At 40.9% G+C, this 23082-nt stretch overlaps 1 protein-coding gene across 1 annotated transcript in view; it reads right to left on the bottom strand.

Moving 5' to 3' along the window:
• Positions 1–241: 241 nt before the first annotated feature.
• gatad2ab (GATA zinc finger domain containing 2Ab) overlaps positions 242–23082 on the bottom strand; it is a 52988-nt gene continuing 30147 nt past the window's right edge. The window contains exons 2-11 of the mRNA XM_037698189.1: positions 9740–10048; positions 6069–6192; positions 5662–5793; positions 5287–5358; positions 4508–4624; positions 4169–4366; positions 3817–4066; positions 3321–3706; positions 2972–3197; positions 242–2680 (exon numbers count right to left, since the gene is read on the bottom strand). Of these exons, the coding sequence (XP_037554117.1) occupies positions 2547–2680; positions 2972–3197; positions 3321–3706; positions 3817–4066; positions 4169–4366; positions 4508–4624; positions 5287–5358; positions 5662–5793; positions 6069–6192; positions 9740–10035 (1935 nt within the window). The 5' untranslated portion in view covers positions 10036–10048 and the 3' untranslated portion in view covers positions 242–2546. The remainder of the gene's footprint in view (positions 2681–2971; positions 3198–3320; positions 3707–3816; positions 4067–4168; positions 4367–4507; positions 4625–5286; positions 5359–5661; positions 5794–6068; positions 6193–9739; positions 10049–23082) is intronic.

The raw sequence follows: 23082 nt of genomic DNA on the forward strand, positions 1-23082 counted from the left end.
TTTAATTCAAGTTCTTCGGAGCCTGTTAATCACCCATTCATTTACATCAGGTGTGTTGGAGCAGGAAAACGAGTAAAACATCCAGGATGGTGTTCATCAAGGACCAGAGTTGGGAACCATTGATTTAAACAGTACTCCACTGCACTGTTTAGTGTTCATGTTCCACTAAAACAACTGCCAATAAACAGACAAACCAAACATGAAAGAGGGGTTCAAATTAGTTTTATTATTGATAGAGCAGAAAATATTCCCCAAAAAAACTTTTTTTTACATTGTTACACTCTTTTTTTAAATTTTGCACTGCACTGCATTAGGCAGCACATCAACCCCAAGAAACGGAATGGTGACACTGTTGTCAAACAGCAGCAGCAGGAAGTAGTCAGGACAGCACAGGGTTACACTTAGCAGGGCACAAAATGATGGGCTCATTCCAGATTGCTCGTTTTTTCACCTCCGTAAGACGTGTGGGCTGCTACTTTTTGCTCGTCAGGAATGTTCAGACAATCTTGAATTGGCAAGCGATCGAACTTCAACTTTGGATGCTTGTGTTTCTATCAGCAACTTGCGTACTGCACAAATTTGTATGAAACCCCCGAGTGTCGAGTAACCCCAGCATGAGATAAACTTCAACTAATGCCATGTCACAATGCAGTGCACTATCTTTGATTAATGACCCAAAAAAACCCCTCAAATCTGTGAGATCACATTAAGGATGCTGAAATCTGGAGTGAGGAGACTGAGCAGCAAGACGTAAAGTTTACAATCAGATAATAATAATAGACACAGAATTTATGGAGGGGAGACAACTAATTAGTATGGTAGGATTGGGTTTTAAACCTAGAACTTGTGAAACAGCACAAAGAATAAAATAAACAACAATATTTTTGGTGTCTGACATGGTGACATTTCAAGAAGGGCACATCAATGTAAAGCCATTGCTGAAAGGTACAACATATGCAACTGGATCACCTCGGTGACTGGAATAAAATAAAACTGATAAATAATTGCTTGCGTAAATCCAACAAGAACTAAATCTGTTTTGTGCAGGAGACTGTAGTTTGTATAATATTCTGATTAAAATGCACTACAGCTTATGTGAAGGACAGACAAGTCACCTGATTGAGCTGAAAGACATACACCTTAAAATACTTAAAAAGTTCATGTAATTTGTTGCTTTAGGGCTTTTTTTCCTCCTTATTTTGCATAACTACATTCTGAAAGCTGCCCAGCTTCACTAAGAACAGTTGAAGGGTGTGTGGGAGCCAACTGACATATAAAAACAACAAATTTTAACTTTTATCCATTCAAACATAGGGCGTATGTCTTTACTAACCCTATTAATAAATTCAGCTTATCTATAGAAGAAAAATGCACCACAACCTATGACTAAAAGCAAAAAAAAAGTAAATTATTTGACAATCCTTACACCCACTCAGTTTAGAATAAATTCATATTCATATCCAGAGAGGGTTGAAAACAAACAAACAAACAAAAACAACAACTAGAAACCTTCTAACAGAAGGGATTCCATTTGGGCTCCACCTAGTTCTTTGGGAGATTTAATTTTTACAATATTCAATAAGAATAGTCCTCCAAACATAAGCTCCATGATTTTACATAAGTCTGTGAAACCTTAATATTTATTTGTCCTCTTCATCTTAGGCAAAAGTATTTAAAAGTAGGCCACAACATGGAACCCAGCAGATGTAAAACCACCTAACAGTAACATTAGCCTTTAAATTCAGACCTCGACAAGAGGTCACTTCCTAAGTGTCAGCGAGAGCAATAGTCCAAACACAGTATGTGACTTACAAAGAGAAAACAAAATTCTACCATTCAGCCATACAAAGTAATCCAACACACATCATCTGCTCTAATATGCACACTGAAGGTTGCTGAGAAGAGGCGGCCTGTGTGCAGATAGAGATCTTTTTTTTTTTTTTACAGTCCTTTTTAAAATGTCATTAATTTTTGCAAAGCTGAAGCAGTTAATATTTTATGGACGTCCCTTGAAGCTCTACAGTCCTTGTGCTGAGGTCCTCCATTAAGTTCAGTTAGGCCGACACAGGCCGGGGTCTGAGTGGCTCAGACTGGAGAGGGCAGGAGGTGAGACAAATATACTATAGAGATCAGTTTTTATCCCTGCCTGTTCCAGAAGAAGGAAAGCTTGGGCATTTGTGTGGCAACTTCCTCTTGGTGCAATTGAAAGGTTCAAGCAATAAACAAAAAGGGAGCGGCAACATTGCTGCAGATGTGTGGAAATAACACACACCAATACCAACCTTCTGAAAAGGTAGCCATAATTTATTCAACATTGTATCTCTGGAGCTGTAGTACAGCTTCAGTTTAGAAAAGATTCAAATGAGGACGTCTGTGGGGAAAAAAACATCATAAGTAGGTGTAAGAAAAACACAAATCTTATTCTGCCCAGTGACCATTGTTGACAGAGGCAAAGTTCATAGAAAAGATCTGAATGATAATGAGAATGGTTGTTACTGATATTAAGAAAGCTAAGAGTTGTGACGTCAATAGGGAGTAAGATTGCATTATTTCCATGTGTTTGCAGCTTGGGAAATAGAACGGGAGGGAATCATGTCCAGCAGATATTCTCGCTGACGCTCAACAGCCGAAGTGGTCTTGTGACCAGACAAGCTGGGGTTCACATAGGCCATAGTCACTCCTGTCACAGCACAAACACATACAATGTCAGCGTTTATTACATATTCTGGAAATCATATCAAACAAGTGAAAAACAAAATGAGCACAAGTTAGAAACATTTTCTTTCATTCAAAGCTAGGATTATATTCCTAAACATACAAACATAAAAAAAAAACAAGACAAAAGTTGAGAAAATATATAATTAAGTCAAGAAGGGCAACCCACATGTAAGAAAAACTAGTCTGGTGGGAAGCAGAAAGTGAGAAAATGTAAAGTGTATTCTGTGCATAACTGTGTCTGTGGTTTATTTACCTGCATTTCCACCACTCTGCTTCCTCCAGGCTGCCAGGTTGCCCTGGTTACCGCTGCTGCCTGCACTGACCTTTGCCCCGTGTTGCAGAGAAAGAGCTGCAGCATGCTTCCCTGATCTACTGCCTAATGCAGCTGCTGTTGCTGCATTCTGCAGCTGAGAGGAGGTGAAGGTGTGGGCTATACCACGAGCGCTCACTGCAGACTGGATGCTGTGGGACAACTGGCTCTGTGCAGAGACACGAGGCGAAGAAGTGTTTGTGCAGGTGAAAATCGACATCAAGATAATGTTGAAGTAAAAACGGTTGTAAATGATAATGGCAGCATCTATATAACTGCATTCTGTGCTAACCTGTTTAATAGTGGAGTGGTGCACAGATCTGTGCTGCAAGTCAGCTCTGACCTGCTTGTACTGCTGTGACACCAACACGTCACTTTTAGACATCGAGGGAGAGGAGGATGAGGTGGTTTTAGAGCCAGAGGAAGAGGCTGCCTGCTGGAGGATGCGCTGCTCAATCTCCTGCTCTTGTTGGAGTGCCTTAACGAAGGCTGCCTTAAGACGACTGGTGTGCTCAGCCTTCAGGACCTTTTTCTGATTGGATGACATGCACTGGTCACAAAGGAGGGAGCCAGCTTTCTCCTTTCTCCAGCGGGAGGTAAAGTCCGTCTTGCACTGGGCGCAGGTGAATGGCTCTTTCGGAATTGAGCTGGCCATTGAGGCAGCCGGACCAATATTTCCTACATTAGAGACAACGTCATAAAATGAGTTTTATACTCTTACATCCCACAGTTTGTTTCAAAAGTCCATTATTCCCAAGCTACTTGCTTATGTGCAAATATTGACCAACCTCTGCCATGCATCTCCAGAAGTTTTTGCACCACCTCTTCCAACCCCAACAAGTAGATGAACTCATTATTAGCCGCAGAAGGCAGGAAGTTGAACTCAGGTCCAGGCGGTTTAGGTGGAGGAATCTCTAACAGTGTCTTCTCCAGCTGTTTACGCAGCGCTAGTTTGGCAGCTGCCTGTCTGCTGGCTGGAGAATCGTTGACACTGGAGTTTGGTGAGACTGAAGAGCCTTTAAGGCTCGTTGAAGAAGTCTAAACACACATTAGAAGCAGCATATGAGGCCCACATTCAGGAGACACAACAAAAGCAGAGAAGTTATCCAAATGGAAAATCCTTGTACATAATGTCCTCACCTGAGGGATGTTGACCATGACATTGCTATTGTTCACATTAGCCACACGAATGAGCCCCTGCTGTATGATCCTCTGGCCTTGGACCTGGACATTGGGCACAGAAGCCCTGGGAGCCAGCAACAGTGGAGGAGGACCTGACCCGCTGTGCTGCTGATGCTGACGTAGACTTGCAATCTGCTGGGGAGTCACGGCAATAGGCTGACAGGTGCAAATGTACACACAAACATAAAGAGATTATAAAATATGTATGCATTTACGTATTTTTAAAAAATACATATGATAATAAAGTGCAATTGCTACATGAAAAAGATTAAAACACTGGCTGCCCCAAACACTAACCTGGGCTCCTCTGACCAGAGGTGGCATAACAATCTGAGAGTTGTGTTTTGACGAGACGTGCTGCCCACCCCGCACCAAGGGTGGGGGGATCACTGTGCCTGAGCTACGACCCGTCACCTGTCAACACAACATTCCTTACATTATTAAACAAAGCAATAGTTATGACATCCCAACACCAGAACTTGTAGGTGCTAAAAACAGTAAGGTGAGGAAAAGTACACTAAGTGGCCTGACATACTTCATCTGAAGCAATGAAACCAGCTCTCGTTGTCGTAGCTGCGTGACGAAGACTGCATCACTTCATTCAGAGAGCGGCTTTGCCTGCCCCTTCTCGAGACAAGGCCTGGGCCAAATCTTTTCTCACAAGCGTATGAGCCTCGTATCATGTGACTGATCAGAAGTTTGTGGCGTGTTTGTCAATGAGGAAATGAGCTCCGACCTTCAGCTGTACGACTCTCCAAACACACTAAATTAGTCCAAAGGTCAAAAACTCCTGGATGGACCTCGTGTAGACATCGTGTATGGAGGAGTCTGTCAGCTGAAAGTGTGGCGCTTTGTTCATGACAGATTTGTGACCAAATGGTGGATGCAGGGACAGAGTGGAGACTCTGGCGAGAAGCAACCCACACAGTGATGTTCACTGCAGCGGGAGGGGTTCCCCAGGGGCGGTGTCTTGTAGACTATGGAAGGTGTGTGTGAAAATGAACATCACGCAACCACGTGACTGCGAGTCGACTGTTCGGTTTCGGATGGAGTATGCCAGGCTCTTAAGTCATTACCTGAAGGGGTCCTTTACTTGATGTCATGTTACCTCTCACTAGAGGGGGTGGAGTAGCCACAGAGCCAGATGGCTGAACATTGAACAAAAAGGGCAATGTCTTAGTTTGCACATCAGTTATTGCATATAGTTTCCAAAAAATACAATATCTCTTACACAACAACTGTAGGACTCAGACATTTATATTTCAATGGCATCTGGTCACCAACACATTTTGCATGTTTGTTTTTACAGATTTGTTTAAAAAAAAGGGACTGCTGTAATAATGGAAGAATACATTTTTTAGGTTACTGTAATGTGGAACTCGTGAAATTTCAGCCTCTGCTATAATTTGTTTAAATAAATAAATTAAAAATAACTGAATCCTCATTTTTACCTTCTGAGCTGAGCTCTCTTTCTGAATCTGGCTCTGTCGTAGTTTTTTGAGGAGGACAAGTTTTGCCTCTTGGAGTCTTAGTTCTTCCTTCAGCTGTTTTATGATGCGCTCCCTTTCCTCGGGTAAACTTTTCTGCAGAGAGGAAAAAATAGACAAAGTCTGCTTAGGAGACTTATAATCACTTCTACAGTTTTTATTTTATTACAAATGAAAAAGCAAACCAACAGATTTCGATAAAAGGAGCTATTAAAAAGTATGTTCAGAAAACAGTGTGAATTCTAAATTATGATTTCACATTCAACGTTACATTTTGGCTTTTTTTTTTAATTTGATATTTTCAGAAAGAGTCACATATTTGAAGAAAAAAAGTGTAAAACTGTTGAACTGCTGAAATTAATTTTTCCTACCATGAGTTTATCTGTGTCCGTCTTGGTGAAGCAGTGGCCGTTCATGAGGGGGCTAGAGGGCTCGTTGTCGGATAGCACAATCACGTCATCTGGTGAAGGAGGCTGTGGCTCTTTTTTAATGTCACTAAGGAAAAAATTATAAAAGATATTCATTCACCAGAGATTCTGCATTCTATCGTATATATCACTATCACTATCTACAATAGTGAAAATACATTTAACTTGTAGTTTTGTTTTGTCTTCTTCCAGTAGATGGCAGCATATCATAATGGTTCTGTCATTCCTGCTGTTGTAAGAGTATGTGCTGTGACACCAATAAGCAGGCAGGAACCAAGAGATCAATAAAGAGGTAATGGCGGCAGGAAAGAATGTAACACCCATTATCTCCAGCAAAAGGTAACCTCAACAGACCACGTACTTTCTCACTTTCAACATTAAAAACCATCTAAAACCAACTACACTGCTGCTAACTTTGAAGTTTAAGGCTGAATACTTATGCTTTGCTGTCCATCAACATTTCATGACGGCTAAGAAGAACAAAGGTGACGAGCTGCAACGACATAGTCAACCTGAAGAGGGGTGAAGAAGAAGTAGCAGGGGGTGGCCTCAGTAATACCACAGCACAATGACGTGAATGAAAAACACATCGGCCTCTATCTGGACATCCAGTACTGCCTGAGAAGTCTGAGCACTGAGAAAACGTAGCTTAGGATAGAGCATGTTTGGGGTTGTGAAACCCCAGTATGAAAGATTTGAGTCAAACCAGGGAGTAAAGCATACATACATTCAATCAAGTTATATAACTGTTTAGCCATCATCGAGAAAGAAGCTTCAGGGCTTCAAGTCAGACCCAGTTCATCACCCAAATGAGGCCTCGTCCTCCTCTACCTCTGTGGCGAGGCCTGTGGCCTAGCTCGATCAGCAAAGCCTGGGCCTTAGCTCTCCCCTCCCTCCCCGCTGCCGACATCAGAGTCACAAGCGGAGCAGAGTCGAGGTCCGCAGGAGACTCCGGAGAGGGTGACAGAGAGGGGGGGAGGGGAAGTGTGGCCAAGAGCCAACCTATTGTGTACACTCACTCTCACTCAGTCATCACTTCACCCATCCCTCCCCCATCCTAACTTGTTCATCTTTTATACCCCAGATCACTGAGTCAGTTCTTCAATTTTCTTGTCTTTTCAAACTCCCTAAAGTCGAGCCTCTGCTATCATCTCTTCTGAACATCTGTCCCAACTGTTATCCTCAACAGACCATAATCTTAGTTCAATAAGGTCAACCATAGACGAACATCTGTGTTGTACAAACGTTTCAGAATAACAAAAACATGAAACCATTTACTTATTCAATAGAAAATTTTTACTCAATGTTGACAAAAATATAAATCCATTAACTATTTTATTTCTTCCTGTAAAGAACTGTGTTGATGCGTTTTAGTTAGCTACAGAAAGAAAAAGCCTGCTACACTCTATAATCTGTGATTCAGAGAAACGTGTTCTTAAGCAAAGCTGAAGTCTGAAAAGAGCAGTTTTCATTCACGGCTTCCTTTATGTTCTTGCACATACAGCGTGATGCTAAAATAAATAATACCACAGAGGATTCAAAAGATTTGTCATTTCACATAAAACCTCCATGGCAAACACAGCACCTTGACTGATTTGGCCTTGCCAGCATGGCGCAGACTACCGGTAGCTTATGGTGGTTGCTACCAATTATTGGGAACAGCTTACACAAGCATCACAACAAATGCCAGCTTAGTTATGTAAGGTCCAGTGTTTCTGTATGCCTCGGCTTCCCCCCAGTCTTCATGGCTTCACTCTGACCCCACCATAGGATTGCTGAATCAGTCGGTTTAGGTGCAGATAGATCCTCCATTCAGAATGCTATGCAATATAGCTCAGAGCTAATATCAGATGGTCTCTTTAAGTTAATAAAATAGCTGGGCTTTAAACAAGCTACTGACCCAACAAATATTTGTTTAAACACTGACAAACACATATACATATACATATATATATATATATATATATATATATGTATATATATATATATATATACACACACACATATATATATATACACACACACATATATATATATACACACACACACATACATATATATATACACACACACACATATATATACATATATATATATATATATATATATATATATAAACGAGGAGACTTCTCATCTTTGTGATCCCTTTGTTTACTAGCAAACATTGATTATTCAGTTTAATCACTATTATTATTTCTGGCATGGGTAAATTTGGCTTTGCAATCAGTTTCAATCACAGTTTTATATCTCCGGCTTCTACGGACTAAGTCCACCTCATAAACAATAAACTAATTACCTTGCAGAGAGGAAGCACACAAACACATTCTGAGGGTTAAGTCAGTGCCAAAGGTGACACTGGTGTGTAATTATGAGGCTCCAGATGCAGAGGCAACACACTCGCTGCTCAATCACTTTCCTGTCCCACTTTAACTACTATCACATCAGTGTGTGATTTATTGCTCTACCAAATACAAGTCACATGACATAAGGCATTTCTCTGACATCAGGCATTTCTCTATGTGGTCATGTGACACACCCACCACTCCTCCAGGCCCCTCCTTCCTCCAATTGCTCCTTCCAACATGGAAACCATGGCAACGGCCAGTTGGAACCAGTTTGTGACACATAGCCTTCATTTTGTGAGAAGTGCGAGGCAGAGTTCAGGTGCTGCTGCAGGAGAAAATGGAGCCCGGGCCGTAGGAGCCTCAAAGTTTTCAGAATGGGGGCAGGCTGCTGGCAACTACATGACTTCCTGTGTGACTCCTGTCAGACCCCTTGCTAGTGCACATTTAATCAGAAACTTCAAACTTTAAGAGACACAGGTCTAGACAAAACAACTTGCTTTGCATATATGAATAAAATAAAATCTGAGACCAAGAGTTCCATAAATTGGAATGCAGAACATCTCCTAAAGCTGAAACAAAAAGGCGATGGTAAAGTAATCTCTTTGGATTTATGTAAGGAAATCTGTGGTTTCTTATACACAAAGAAACACTTGTTGATGGAGAAGCTGTGGCTGAGTGGTTAGAGCAGTCGTCCTCCAATGGGAGAGTTGGGGGGTTGATTTCACCAGAAGTCAACTGTTAAAGCATCCCTGTGCAAGACACTGAACCCCTCAAATGCCTCAGATGTGTGTCTAATCGGTGTATGAATATGATCTAAAGAACTGATTAGTCTCTATAGAATGATTTGTTCAATTAGCTTTGTAGAGCTGTACAGTAGTAGAGTACTGTATGAATGTGTGTGGATCGGTAGATGAGGGCACAGACTGCAGTGTAAAGCGTTTTGAGTATCTTGATTAGATAGAAAGGCGCTATATAAGCACAGTCCATTTACCATTTGTTGAGTTTACTGTGGCCAAAACAGACTGATGAAGCAATCAAGACTTAGTGCTCAAGAATATACTGCTTCTTCAGTGTAAAGTGTTTATTCTGTTCCATTCAGTAGTGTCCACAGACTAAAAATAAAGACAGTTACATGTAAACTTAACATACTTTTTGTTTTTCATGGCAACTAAATTTAAAGCCCCTACATGAACTTCACTAATGTTGAGAAAATTAAATTTGCAAAAAAACAGCAGATAACATAGTAAATCAATTGTTTTCTCGCCTCACCTTTTGGATGTGCTCATGTCAACAGGTTCATCTCCAGCTTGCAACTCCACCTTGATGGTAGCTTTTACTTCCCCAGTCTTTAGGATGTTGGCTGCTACCTTAGCAGCCTGCTCACTCTTCAGCTTGATTCCCTCAGCCCCAGATCCCACGAGGGCCAGCGGGGTCCCAGCTGCATCACCTCTCTCCAGCTTTACCCGTTTACAGTCCATGTCCCCTAAGGAACCAGCAAGCACTGCATGGTCCCTCTCCAGAGCTCGCTTCTGGCTGCGCGTTTGACGCACGGCCTCTTCCGACATGGCTGCTCTCAACCTGGAGAAAGAGACAAACCATTACAAATTGATGAAAACTTATTCACAAAACACAGAGGAGTAAACCAAAAAATGAATTTGATTGGGTAAAAAGTATCTGATTAGGTAGCAGTAAAGTTTACAAAGTGAATTGTCACTGTAGAAGTAACATCACTGCCACGGTTTATTGAGAGGAGCAAAAATGGGTACTTTCACAAAACAGTTTAGCAAAATGGCCACAAAACCTCCGTCTTTAAGCTGCCTCTGTCTGTTCACAATTCACCAATCAAGCTGGCCATGTTCCACATGAAGGTGTTTCCATAAATGTAGCATGGTTCGCAACACCAAAGAGGCCTTCAGTGAAACTTGGTTGAGTTGATGTGAAGCACTACTACACATTAAATGTGACAGATATCTTGCTCAGGCCATTTTGAAAACATAATAAATTAACTCAGTTTAGCAATTCCCCTTGTGGTGAACAATTCTGTAACAAACCTTTGTTGTTGTTTAATCCAGCAGCCAAGTGGTCACGCAGACATTATCTTGGCACTACATCACATCACATTCATTGAGCCTCAGTGCCAGTTAAAACTTTTCACAAGTTGACTGTAATGACTCTGTTACTACCTAGCATGGTGATACCAAGGAGCATCTCAGTCTGAAAAGTCATATCACATTTCATCCGAGTTTTAAGTCACAGAGTTAGGGGTAAGAGGATTGATCCAAGGAATAATAATGGAAGCATGTGCAGTGCAAATCTTGGAACTCCACATGTCTTCACCTACAGAACAGAAGTCCAGTTGCTTTGTTTATTATTTCATTTGAATTTATCATCACTTGGATGACTAATCTAGAGCAAAAAATACTGGTAGTAATGTTAGTGTTTGACCGTATTAATACTAGTGTGATGGGATTGAAACTTGAGTTTATTTCTACCTTCAGTTCTTGTTCCAAAAAATATAACCATGCGCTGGAGGAGCCATCAACAGGCAACATTAAAAATAAACACTGAACCAAACAACTATGTCAGATAATTAATTTTAATAATTATCTTTATTGGTTCTGATTGGAGGGCAGCACAGTGGCGCAACTGATAGAGCTGCTGCCTCTCAGCGAGCAGGTCCCTGGTTCAAACCCCGGTCCAGGGGCCTTTCTGGGTGGAGTTTGCATGTTCTCTCCGTGCATGCATGGGTTTTCTCCAGGTACTCCGGTTTCCTCCCACAGACCAAAAACATGCATGTTAGGCTGATTGGTAACTCTAAATTGTCCCTAGGTGTGAATGAGAGAGTGAATGGTTGTTTGTCTCTATGTGTCCCTGTGATGGACTTGCGACCCATCCAGGGTGTACCCCGCCCCTCGCACAGTGATTGCTGGACATGGGCACCGGCGACCCCCGTGACCCAAAATGGAATAAGCGGGTAAAGATAATGGATGGATGGTTCTGATTGCACAATTTCAGAATTGATACAACTAACTTTTGTAGCATCCATATTTACTTCCTTAAACACAGCATGCTGCGTGTGATGTCACGTCTTCTTCTGTGCATGTAGGTCCCTTAACGGTTCACAATGGAGTCTGATTGATCATTTTACAGTTACTAATGTGCATGTGTAAAATCGAACACCACATGCTTCAATAGTATCATGGCCATTTCCGGTCAGCTTTGAACTCTATTGCTTTGGTCCCTCACATCTGCTTTTTTAATTGACTTTTATATATAAACATATTCATTAATACATTTCCTTAGTATTTTACATTGTGATAGTCAGAGTTTCTTTATTTGTCATTTGCACCACATGTGGTACATGTGGTGGAGTGAGATTTTGTACACAGGGTTCCAGTTACTTCCAACAATACAATGTAAGAAAAACAGTAATAAGATCTAAGATATGAACCAAGAAAATCATTAACTAAAAATACGCTAAGCACTTATAGCATAAAAACAATACGCCAAACAGCAGCATGAACATGAGTCTGTGTGAGCAGATGAGTACGAATGAACACAGCAGCATGGAATAGATCAGCAGCTTCATGATGTGATTTTTTTTCACAGTGATTATCCTAGTTAGATATTTATGAGTCTAACAGCCTCAGGGTAGAAGCTGTTCCTCAGTCTAGTGGTTCTACACTTAATGCTCCTCAACCTCCTTCCTGAGGGGAGCGGGGCAAAAAGTGTGTGTGCTGGGTGAGTGGGGTCCTTCATGATGCAGGTGGCCCTCTTCCTGCATCTAGAGGAGTAGATGTCTGGGATGGTGGGGTGGCTGGACACCAACAAACTTCTGTGCAGCCTTCACCACTCTTTGCAAAGCTTTTCTTTCTGCAGTGACATGCAATGTTGCCAGGTGTTGGAATGACTACAGAGCACAGTTGCAACAGAGGCGGATATGAATACTATTTAGACCAAGTATATTTCAATTAATCAGAAGAAGGCATTAAAGCCCGACAGATATATCAGCAGGACCGATGTTTTAGGCTGATATGGGTGGTTGGATACTCACCGGTATATGTGATAACGGTCCCATTATGCTGTAATATAAGCACTTCTAATTAGAGCCCCGACCAATATATCAGTCCTACTGATATATATTTTAGGCCAATATAGCCATTTGGGGACCTATTGATATCTGTGATAATGGTCCCATAATGCACCGATATAAGCACTTCTAATTTTCACCCCTAAAATGCTGGGAACAAGCTGTCATTGTAGAATGTATCCAGCAGAGGGCGAATGAAGACGACTTTCAAGTCATGGTTGTTCGTTTTAAGTTTCACTTTTACTTTTAACGTTCAGCACAGATGAAGCAGGGAGCAGTACCATTTGGCATATTTTGCAGAACAGAGCATGGTAAGTTTATTTTAACTGAGTTGTAAAATTAAAACAAATACATCCATCCATTATCTTTTACCCGCTTCTTCCATTTTGGGTCACGGGGGTTGCTGGTGCCCATAACCGGTAATCACTGTGCAAGAGGCGGGGGTACACCCTGGACAGGTCGCAAGTCCATCAAAGGGCCACATAGAGACAAACGAGACAAACAACCATTCACGCTCTCACTCACACCTAGGGACAATTTAGAGTTACCAATCAGCCTAACATGCATGTTTTTGGTCTGTGGGAGGAAACCGGAGTACCCGGGAAAACCCATGCAGGCATGGAGAGAACATACAAACTCCACCCAGAAAGGCCCCCGGACCGGGATTTGAACCGGGGTCCTGCTTGCTGAGAGGCAGCAGCTCTACCAGTTGCGCCACCGTGCTGCTTTAAAACAAATCAACAATAATAAATTATTTTCAATCCTCCAACTCCCTTGTCATTAGCTACATACCTCTCAAGTTAGCAGGCTAACGTTAATGTTCATTTGCACTGCCTTCATGACATTAACCCCGTTGTCAGTAGTTATAGCAACCTGTCCCGTCGGATTGAGCTTCCAGTTTGTGAGGACATCGAGTGTTAGTATTAGTAACATTATCTCTGTTGTCCTCAATGAAATGTATTGTTTGTCTGAAATCTTTACTTCTCTGCAAAGAAAAATAAACGCTGCTGTGGGCAATACTAATTAGACCATCACCATACGTGACTGACTGTTTAAACAATGAACAAAGAAGGGCCTTTCTTTGTTTAATTTATATTTTTGTAACACACTTAACTTTATAGTTAATAGTAGAGGATAGAACATGTGAACACACATTAGGAAGTTTTTATGAACCGTGTGCCACTTGTAAACCTACTGTGGGACTAATTAAAGCGTGGATCTGATTTACTTAGCATCATGGTTGCTAACAGCTATACAAAACAAACAAGCCCCACTCCAGTCTGTTTTCTTAGATTATTGGGGGTGGACAAAGCAAAAATAATAATAATAAAAAATCAGCCATTTTATTGGTTATCGGCGGTCGCCTACCCCTCCCTATATTGGTATCGGCGATAGCCAAAATTTCCATATCGGTCGGGATCTAGTATGCATGATACTATCAAATCACTGCAAAACACTGACTTTGAGTATACGCATTAGTAACAGTAAAAAGGTAATCTGAGGTCACATTTAAGTTATGGTGGCACGGTGGCTCGGTTGGTAGAGCTGTTGCCTCTCAGCAAGAAGGTTGTCAAATCAAATCCTGGACGAAGACCTTTCTGGATGGAGTTTGCATGTTCTCTCTGTGAATGCGTGGGTTTTGTCTAGGTACTTCAGTTTCCTCCCAAAAACCAAAAACGTATGTTAAGCTAAATGTTAAGCTAAATTTTTCTTAGGTGTGAGAGCGTGAATGGTTGTGTGTTTCTATGTGTCCCTGTTATGGACTAGCGACCTGTCCAAGGTGTACCCCGCCTTTCGCAGTGATAGCTAGACATGGGCACCAGTAATCCCCGCGACCCAGAAAGGAAGAAGCAGATAAAGATAATGGATGGACGGATGGATGGATATGGACAACTACACAAAAATCAGATCTGAGCGAAACAATGGAGTTGACCATTAAGACCTGCAGTGTGAATGTAGCCTACTAGCTGGTTTATAACTCTAGCCTCAAGTCTCGCTTATGTGGGTACGTGATGAAAATTGTGTAGCGTCCATCTTTTACCACCTGCTGTGCTGACACCCTGTTATGTGCATTACCCCCAGTCAGATCTGTGTCTTGCAGGCTATGTGGCACACATTGTGAAAAAAAAAAAACTATCCTGCTATGACTGCTGGTCCTTATATGCTTAGCTATGTGCATGACGTGCTACAGTGAGAGTGCTGTGGTAGGACAGAGGGATGAATTATGATGATTTATCCCCCACTTCTTCTGCTTGACTATGAATGCTCCATGAGACAAAGGCATCTGAAACTATTTAATGAGAAATCTGCTCGCTTACGTCTTAATGAAGTAAAAACCAAGTTTAAGTTTTAAGTATCAGACCTAAGCTTTGTAATGATACTGACTTTAGTGACTGTCTTTGGCTATGAAAAAACAGTGTCCAAACAGTGACTACACAACAGCTAAACCTAAGCTGCTAATTGGACTCTTGAATCAAAAGGCTCTTAAGAAGTATCAACAAAAGGTATTCAAGTCTATCAAGTACTCCTGCTGCAATTTTGAGGGGTTTATTATATAAATAAAAATGAATTAACTGCTAAACCTTGTTCTGTACTTTTGTTACAGTATGTAGAAAATGAAGTTGGATAGGCTCTAAATAATTTAAGTGCTGAAATGAGTTTGCATTTTTTTTTTAAATCAATGACTACTGATTTATTTTAAAGAAAAGTAAAATACTTGTCAGAAAGAATAATAGGCAACAGATTACAGACTATTGTCTTTAGGCTGTACTTTTAAAAATGCAGTTTTATTTAGATTGCAGCATGCATTTTATTTACTTGATAAACTCTTTGCTATTATGATTACCGTACTTGGTAGGGGTATCCTGATCCTAGGTTGTTGTTTTTTTCAGATCGAGTATAAGTGCAAGTATTTCAGGTCGAGTTCCTTGTCATTACAGAATACTGATACTGAGTAGTTAATGAGTTAGTTATTAAACATTGCACAATGATATGTATCAGGAGACCACTATTCCCTAAACTTTAAACTATAAATTATCAAGAAAATAAAGAAAGGCAATATACTGTATTTATTGCAATTTTCCTAGCCAGATGAAATAATAGGCATTAGACTTCTGTTTTGGTTCTTGAAAATGCTTTACTTCACATTCAAGAAATTTCTCAGTTTGACAGCCACTACAGCTCAACTATGGTACATACAAATACAACCCTGAGGTGTATAATAAACAACCCTTGTTCCTCTGTCTGTGCCCCAAAAGATGACCTAAATCTCACAAGAAGGCAACAGCACAAGATAAGAGACCTACTTTGATTTCAGGGAAAAACTTATTACAGAGCAGGAACACAATGGTACTGCACACTGTGCTCAACAATCATACCAAACAAACAAATGTGAGCCATGCATGTATGATTGAACAGGCACTCATGTCTTCACTTGAATTAATGTTTGATGCAATTTTATATCAAACTTTCATGCGTATAAACACTTTGTGCAAGGATGAGTACATATGCACAACTCATAAACCCATTTTGAAGGATTTATGAGAGTCAAACCTCTTTCCCGAAAAACCAGTTTTAACTGGTCCAAGTTGGACAGAAAACCAGGGTTTAATCCATGGAGAAGCAACAGAAACAATCCACACATGAGCAAGGCAGGAAGAGCATATTATGTCTTCAGACATTTCAAAATGCAGCTACTCCCTGTAACAGTGACATGACTTATTTCTATGGTTGTTAAGTGTCAACACATAACATAAAAACCTGCCATTTATTGTAAGTGATTACTGCCAGAAACACTTTTAGTTTTGTTGGGCATCTTGAAATGTTTTGTTTTCTGTTGGACTTCAAAGAATGAAAGACCATAATTGACTAAAGAAATCTAAAGTACATAAAACATACAGAGTTGCTAAGTAATAAACGAGAGAGAGAAAAAAAAATATATATATTTTTTTTTATATATAAATTTATATATATATATATATTTATCTGAAAAGAACAGAATTACAACCAAACGAGTACATTTTGTTCATTCTGCTCAAGTTTAATGTTGGGTAAATTGTGTTTTAACTATTTTTAGACATGCCATTCGTTCCAATCTGCTATTTGACAATTATTTGGAAAAAAAATTGAGGCTAAGAAATTATGACAGATTGTGCAATTTGTAATTATCTCAGGTTTGGTTGCAAATCATGCTAGAAAGATTAAAAAAGTTAAAGGTGACTAAAGTGAAACGTAAATTAAAATTTGGACACCATTACAAATGTTACCTCATTATTAATAAGCTTAACAATTTAACTCCTTCATCTTTGGGGGCTGACATTTGGCAGGTCATTAAGCTTATATGTCTGCGGGCAATGTCCAAAACAAAGACACTTTGGTGTAGCTAACATTTAGGTCTGCTTGGAAGTTTGTTGAGCTGAAAAACACCCTGCGTTGATCCACAGCAAGGACAGATGTGCCCTGTTGTACCATCCCTGGACACAAAGACCATCTATCTGCCGGAGATGACAGCTTGTGTGTGGGTGGGTATATTGCACACAGTACTTTCAAAGTCATACTTAACCAGCAGAATTGTATTAATGGCAGCACAATGCTCCTGAAACAACAATGTGATAGTGCACAATGTCAGATCCCAAATGACTTTTAACCTTGGTGTGGTCCGATCTTTATGTTACCTGAATTACAGTGGCTGCCAGTTTCAAGTTTTGAGGCACGAGGTTGCCTTTGATCCCAGAGGAGATTCACTGTGAATCCAGTGTTTACATTACTGGATGCACTGGTGTTAAACATGGACAGTTATGTAAAAAAAAAAAAAAATTGTCAGTGCATATGTTGCGACATTTTATATACACATTTGCAACCTGTGGCCTTTGAGGCCCACTACCCAGCAAGTTTTAGTAGTTTCTGTGTTCTACCGTTGAATGGTTGAATTAGAATGTCTTTGAGTTCTGCAGAAGCCAACTATTCATTCAAATTACATGTGCTGAAGCCCAAAAAAAAATCATCTGAAACATGCAGAGAGGGATGTTTGTATTACATCTCATTCTTGCAACATTTGAAGTCTCTGAACTCCAAGTAAAGCACCACCTCTGGTTGAATCAGACATCATGCAGTCCAAAGAGGAGACAGAAATGGAAACCAGGGACAAAGAATATGCGTCAACACCCCAACACTCCTATGTCTAGGTTCATTCGTACTCATCTGCTCACACAGATCCATGTTCGTGCTGCTGTTCGGCGTATTGTTTTTGTACTACTAGTGCTTAGTGTATTTTTAGTTAACGTTTTTCTTGGTTCATATCTTGGATCTTATTACTGTTTTTCTTTTACATTTTATACTTTTGTTGGATGTAACTGGGACCCTGTGTACATAATTTTGTTCCACCACATGTACCACATGTGGTGCGAATGACAAATAAAGAAAATCTGACTCTGAAACAATCAAATTGCAATCAAAGTTAGAGAGAGTCAAAGAGTATTTATTGTCATTCGCACCTCATGTGGTACATGTGGTGGAGCGAAATTATGTACACAGGGTCCCAGTTACATCCAACAATAAAATGTATAAGAAAAACAGTAATAACATCTAAGATGTGAACTAAGAAAAACATCAACTAAATATACACTAAGCACTCATAACATAAAAACATTGAACATCAGCACAAACATGAACATGAGTCTGTGTGAGCGGATGTGCACGCATGAACACATCAACATTGAAACAGATCAGCAGCAACATGAAACAGATCAGCAGCAACATGATGTGATTTTTCACAGTGATTATTCTAGTTAGAGATTCATGAGTCTAACAGCCTCAGGGTAGAAGCTGTTCCTCAGTCTAGTGCTTCTACACTTAATGCTCCTCAACCTCCTTCCTGAGGAGAGTGGGGCAAAAAGTGTGTGTGCGCTGGGTGAGTGAGGTCCTTCATGATGCAGGTGGCCCTCTTCCTGCATCTAGAGGTGTAGATGTCTGTGATGGTGGGGAGACTGACTCCGACAGTCTTCTGTGCAGCCTTCACCACTCTCTGCAAAGCTTTTCTTTCTGCAGCTGTGCAGCCTCCATGCCACACGTTGATGCTGGAGCACAGGATGCTCTCCACTGCACACCTGTAGAAGGAGGTGAGGACTGAGCTTCCACTGATGTGAAGTCCACAAAGAGCATACGGACATAGGAGACCTTCTGCTCCAGGTGGGTGAGAGCAGTGTAGACCACAGAGGAGAAGGCGTTCTCTGTTGATTGGTTATCATGTTATGCGTACTGGTGGGGGTCCTCGTTGATGCTGATGGTTGTTTTGATGTGGGTCACGTTTTTCAAAGCATTTAGCGACTATCAGGGTGAGGGCTACTGGCCGATAGTCATTCAGACCAGTCACTGTAGAGCTCTTTGGGATTGGGATGATGGTGGCAGTCTTCAGGCAGGTGGGAACTGTCTCCAGGGTAAGTGAGGTGTTAAAGATGTCTGCCAGCACCTCACAGAGCTGATCAGCACATTCCTTCAACACTTTTCCGGGGATGTTGTCTGGGCCAGTTGCCTTGTGCGGATTAATCCTCCTGAAGGTACTCCTTACTTCTGCTGAGGTCACGCTGAGATGCTCTTCATCCGGTGGTGAGGTGAGTGTGGTGCTGGGTGGTCTGTTCGGGTCTTCAAAGCGTGCATAGAACTTGTTGAGGGCATCAGGCAGAGATGGGTCTTTGGGGCATTGTTCACTCCTTCCTTTATAATCTGTTATGCACTTAATGCCCCTCCACATGCTCCGAGGGTCTTGTGAGATGAATTGACCCTCAATCCTCTGGCATATGTGCCCTTGGCCCTCTTAATACCAGCAACCAGCTGTTTTCTTGTCCTACTCAGCTCCTCTGAGTTTCCAGACCTGAAGGCAGTGTTCCTGGCTTCCAGCAGGGTGTGCACCTCTGCATTCAGCCAAGGTTTTCTGTTTGGGTAGCTTTTAACATTTCTGATAGTGGAGACGGTTTCAGTACATGTACTAATGTAACCCAGCAATGCATATACATATTAGAAAACAATTTTTAAGGTCTGATTTTTCTATTGACAAGATTGTAACTGCCACCCACACTTGAACGTTTAGGACATTTCAACAACTATTAATGGTTTTGTTCATTTCTCCTTGTTACATCAGCATACATCTTCTGAAACACTTAAGAGGAGAGAACCGATGTGTGCTTGTCAGTAGGGCCCCGATTTCCTTAATTTTGGGACATCGGAAATCAGCCGATACTTGCATGAGAAACCGATTTTACTGATTTTTGTTTTAACAACAATTGTCTAAACTTCATTTATATTTCAGAGCACTACCTCATGGCCATTTAAAACAAGTTTGTATTGTTCAATGATATTGTTCAAAGGTATGTTTTTCAATAAAATAAGACTGGAAAATTGAAGGTGCATTGTGACCTTATAACATCTGACAGTGTTGCTTATAAAACAAAATCGGTATCGGCCAAAATCAGAATCGGCAGGTCAGACTTTTTAGAAATCGGTGATCGGCCAGAAAACTGCAATTGGTGCACCCCTACTTGTCAAGGTCAAAGTGTCTTTATTGTCATTCTGATCACATGTGGTACATGAGGTGGAACGAAACATTAAAAAGTGAGAAAAATGACAAAACTATCAACCAAGTCAATTTACAACTCTTATTATTATTAGATCATCCTCATCTCAGATAAGTTAAATTACAAAAACAGTGTTTTCCCTAAATAACTTGCCATGGCAGGGCGCTCATCTCATCCGTGATTTTTGTTGATGTGGCGTGAGACGGACGGAGACACATCCTGAGCTGCACAGCGCGCTGCTTATACCGACTGTTTTTGAGTGTGGGTGGGGGCAGGGGGGTTCAGTGTGAGGTTTCAGCATGTGGGTGGAGGCTGCCTGTAGCTTTTTAGCTAGCGCACCTGCATTACAAGCCACTAGCGTAGCGTTACGTCAGTGCCGACGGGGTGGGCTCGGTTCTGTTGATGGGGCGGGGGCGCCCTGCTTGTATAATGGTAGGAGAAACACTGGGTGAATTTCCACTGTGACTTGCTTCCCTGCTCAGTGGGTGGGATCAATATTGCAAAGTGGGCAGGCATCATAGCTGTACTTTGACTTCAATATTTATTTATTTTTTAGGTTATCCCGGCACTGGTTAAAGGTTCGGGTCATCATCAAGTCATCATCTCCGATATCTCGCGGTCAATCTGCTTGTCTCTTGTAGCACTGTCCAGCTCATACTGAAGCCGCTGATCCGCCAGTAAAGACAAAGACCTTGGCATTGGTCCATAGCACTATCTTTGGGGCTTCCATACTGAACTAGAAAATAGAAAACTTGAAAAAAACAAACTAACTGGGCAGGTCATCCAGTGACGTAGCTCCGCTGGCCATTCAACGACTGCTGCCTGCTTAGATCAAACTCATCACCTTGGAGCAGTTTGCTTGGAACCATGAATAAGATGGTACCATAAACCAGGCTAAGTGGGGATGGGCACCAGCAGTGGGCAGGCCCTTAACTAGTACTGTGTGGTGCACAACCGATGAGTGTAGACAGTGGTAAAATGTCATTTTTTGCCACTGTCCAGTCTTGGAACAACTTACCGTGTCTTAATTTAACCTGACTCAGTCGTACATGGTCTTAGTAGTTTTTTGTATAACTAAGCTGTTGCCTTGATGTAGGTGGGTCATCATAGCATGGTTGCCTAAATCTTACCAATGAGTAAAAATTAAAGTCACAAAACACTAACCATTCTCTACAACCATTTTCAAAAATGCCATGTCTGAGTTGATCCCATTCCACTGGTTGGAGCCTTTTAATAGTGTCCATTTGGTCTAGCTCTGTCTGAATTCTGTTGACAGCAAGGGATGGTCTGCACCTCTTACTACCACAGTGTTGCTATTTTAATGGATGTTAAACTGTATATAAAAAAACAAGTGCATATATTTTAAAAGTGCATAGACACTAATGCTGCATTTTAGAAATGGCGGGTTTGACACTTGTGATTTTTTTTACGTTTTAAAAATATATACAATATTTCCATTAAAATGGCAATGCATAACCAACATTGTGGCACTCTGAGGAGGTGCAGATGTGTCCATGCTTGTTGGCTGACGAAAGAATTCAAAGTAAGCTAGACCAAATTAATTTGATTTACAGGCTCCAACCAGCAGAGGGTAGGTGGCCTCGACTCTGCCACAGCATTTTTGGGAACTGTGGCAAAGGATGGGGAGTGTTTTGTGACTGTATTTCACTTATTTGCACATTGCAGTGTTGTGTTGTGTTTGCCTTGGATAGACATTAATATTGTAGAAATTTCGGGTGGATGTGCTGACTACCCTACCCACATACATGCAGCACTCAAGTTATATCAAAAACCACCTAGACCGCATAGACCCAAGTAGAGTAAAAGTAAGTCTGGACAATGGAAAAAAGGGCTAAACAGTCTGTGGGTGATTTCATGTGGAATAAGCAAAGACCTGCTATTTTTGACAAAAACACCCCATCCAATTAGTGGCCAAAAAACTGTAGAGAAAGGAATGTAACATACTTGACATATTGCTCTTTGTGGGGCTAACCATTTATGAAGCACACAGGTTTGCTTTCTTGACTGAAAAAAAAAAAAAAAAAAAACTAAATAAAAACAGAAGAAATCATAAACTTTGTGGATTAGGGACAGATGTGTTAATGATGTGACAGTTCATATGTCAGCATCATGTCAAAAAATAAATAAAAGTACTAATCACTCTTGAGAAGACGTTGATATCATTGGTCAAGGGTCACATTTATTTATTAAAAAAAATGCGGTTCAAGTGAGTTCAACTGCACAAACAACTTTGTCCATGACAGTCAGAAGATCTGAAAATGACATGCAATTCAACACTTACTTTCTTTCCTTTATACGTTAAATAATAAAATGGTTTATATTAAAAGCATGTAGGAAAAAAGTTTCTAACAAAGTTTTATTTACGTTAGAGCATTTCTCTTAGAACAGCATTATACATTGTGATTTTCTTAAACTTTGAAATAAGACAGCAGTTTGTTCTTTTGGGTAAATTGTTTGTTTTACACAAGAAATTTATAAGTAACTATGATGAAAGACATGCTGGTAAATATGCTGAGTTTGATTAAAAGGTTTCTATTAAATTTGTGCTTTTATTGAAAAACATAAGGCATCACGGTTGCTCAGTTTGTAGAGCTGTTGCCTTGCCTGTCAGCGAGACGGTCGCCAGTTCAAATTCCAGCCGAGGACCTTTCTGGGTGGAGTTTGCATGTTCTCTCCGTGCATGCGTGGGTTTTCTCTGGGTACTCAGGTTTCCTCCCACAGACCAACAACATGCATGTTAGGCTGATTGGTAACTAAATTGTACCTAGGTGTGAGTGAGAGAGTGAATGCTTGTTTGTCTCGTTTGTCTCTATGTGGCCCTGTGACGGACTTGCCATCTGTCCAGGGTGTACCCCGCCTCTCGCACAGTGATAGCTGGATAAGGATGATGGATGGATGGATGGATGGATGGATGGATGGATGGATGGATGGAT

The sequence above is a fragment of the Nematolebias whitei genome, chromosome 3 (genome assembly GCF_014905685.2).
Source record: "Nematolebias whitei isolate Nwh7 chromosome 3, NemWhi1, whole genome shotgun sequence".
NCBI classification, from domain to species: Eukaryota; Metazoa; Chordata; class Actinopteri; order Cyprinodontiformes; family Rivulidae; genus Nematolebias; species Nematolebias whitei.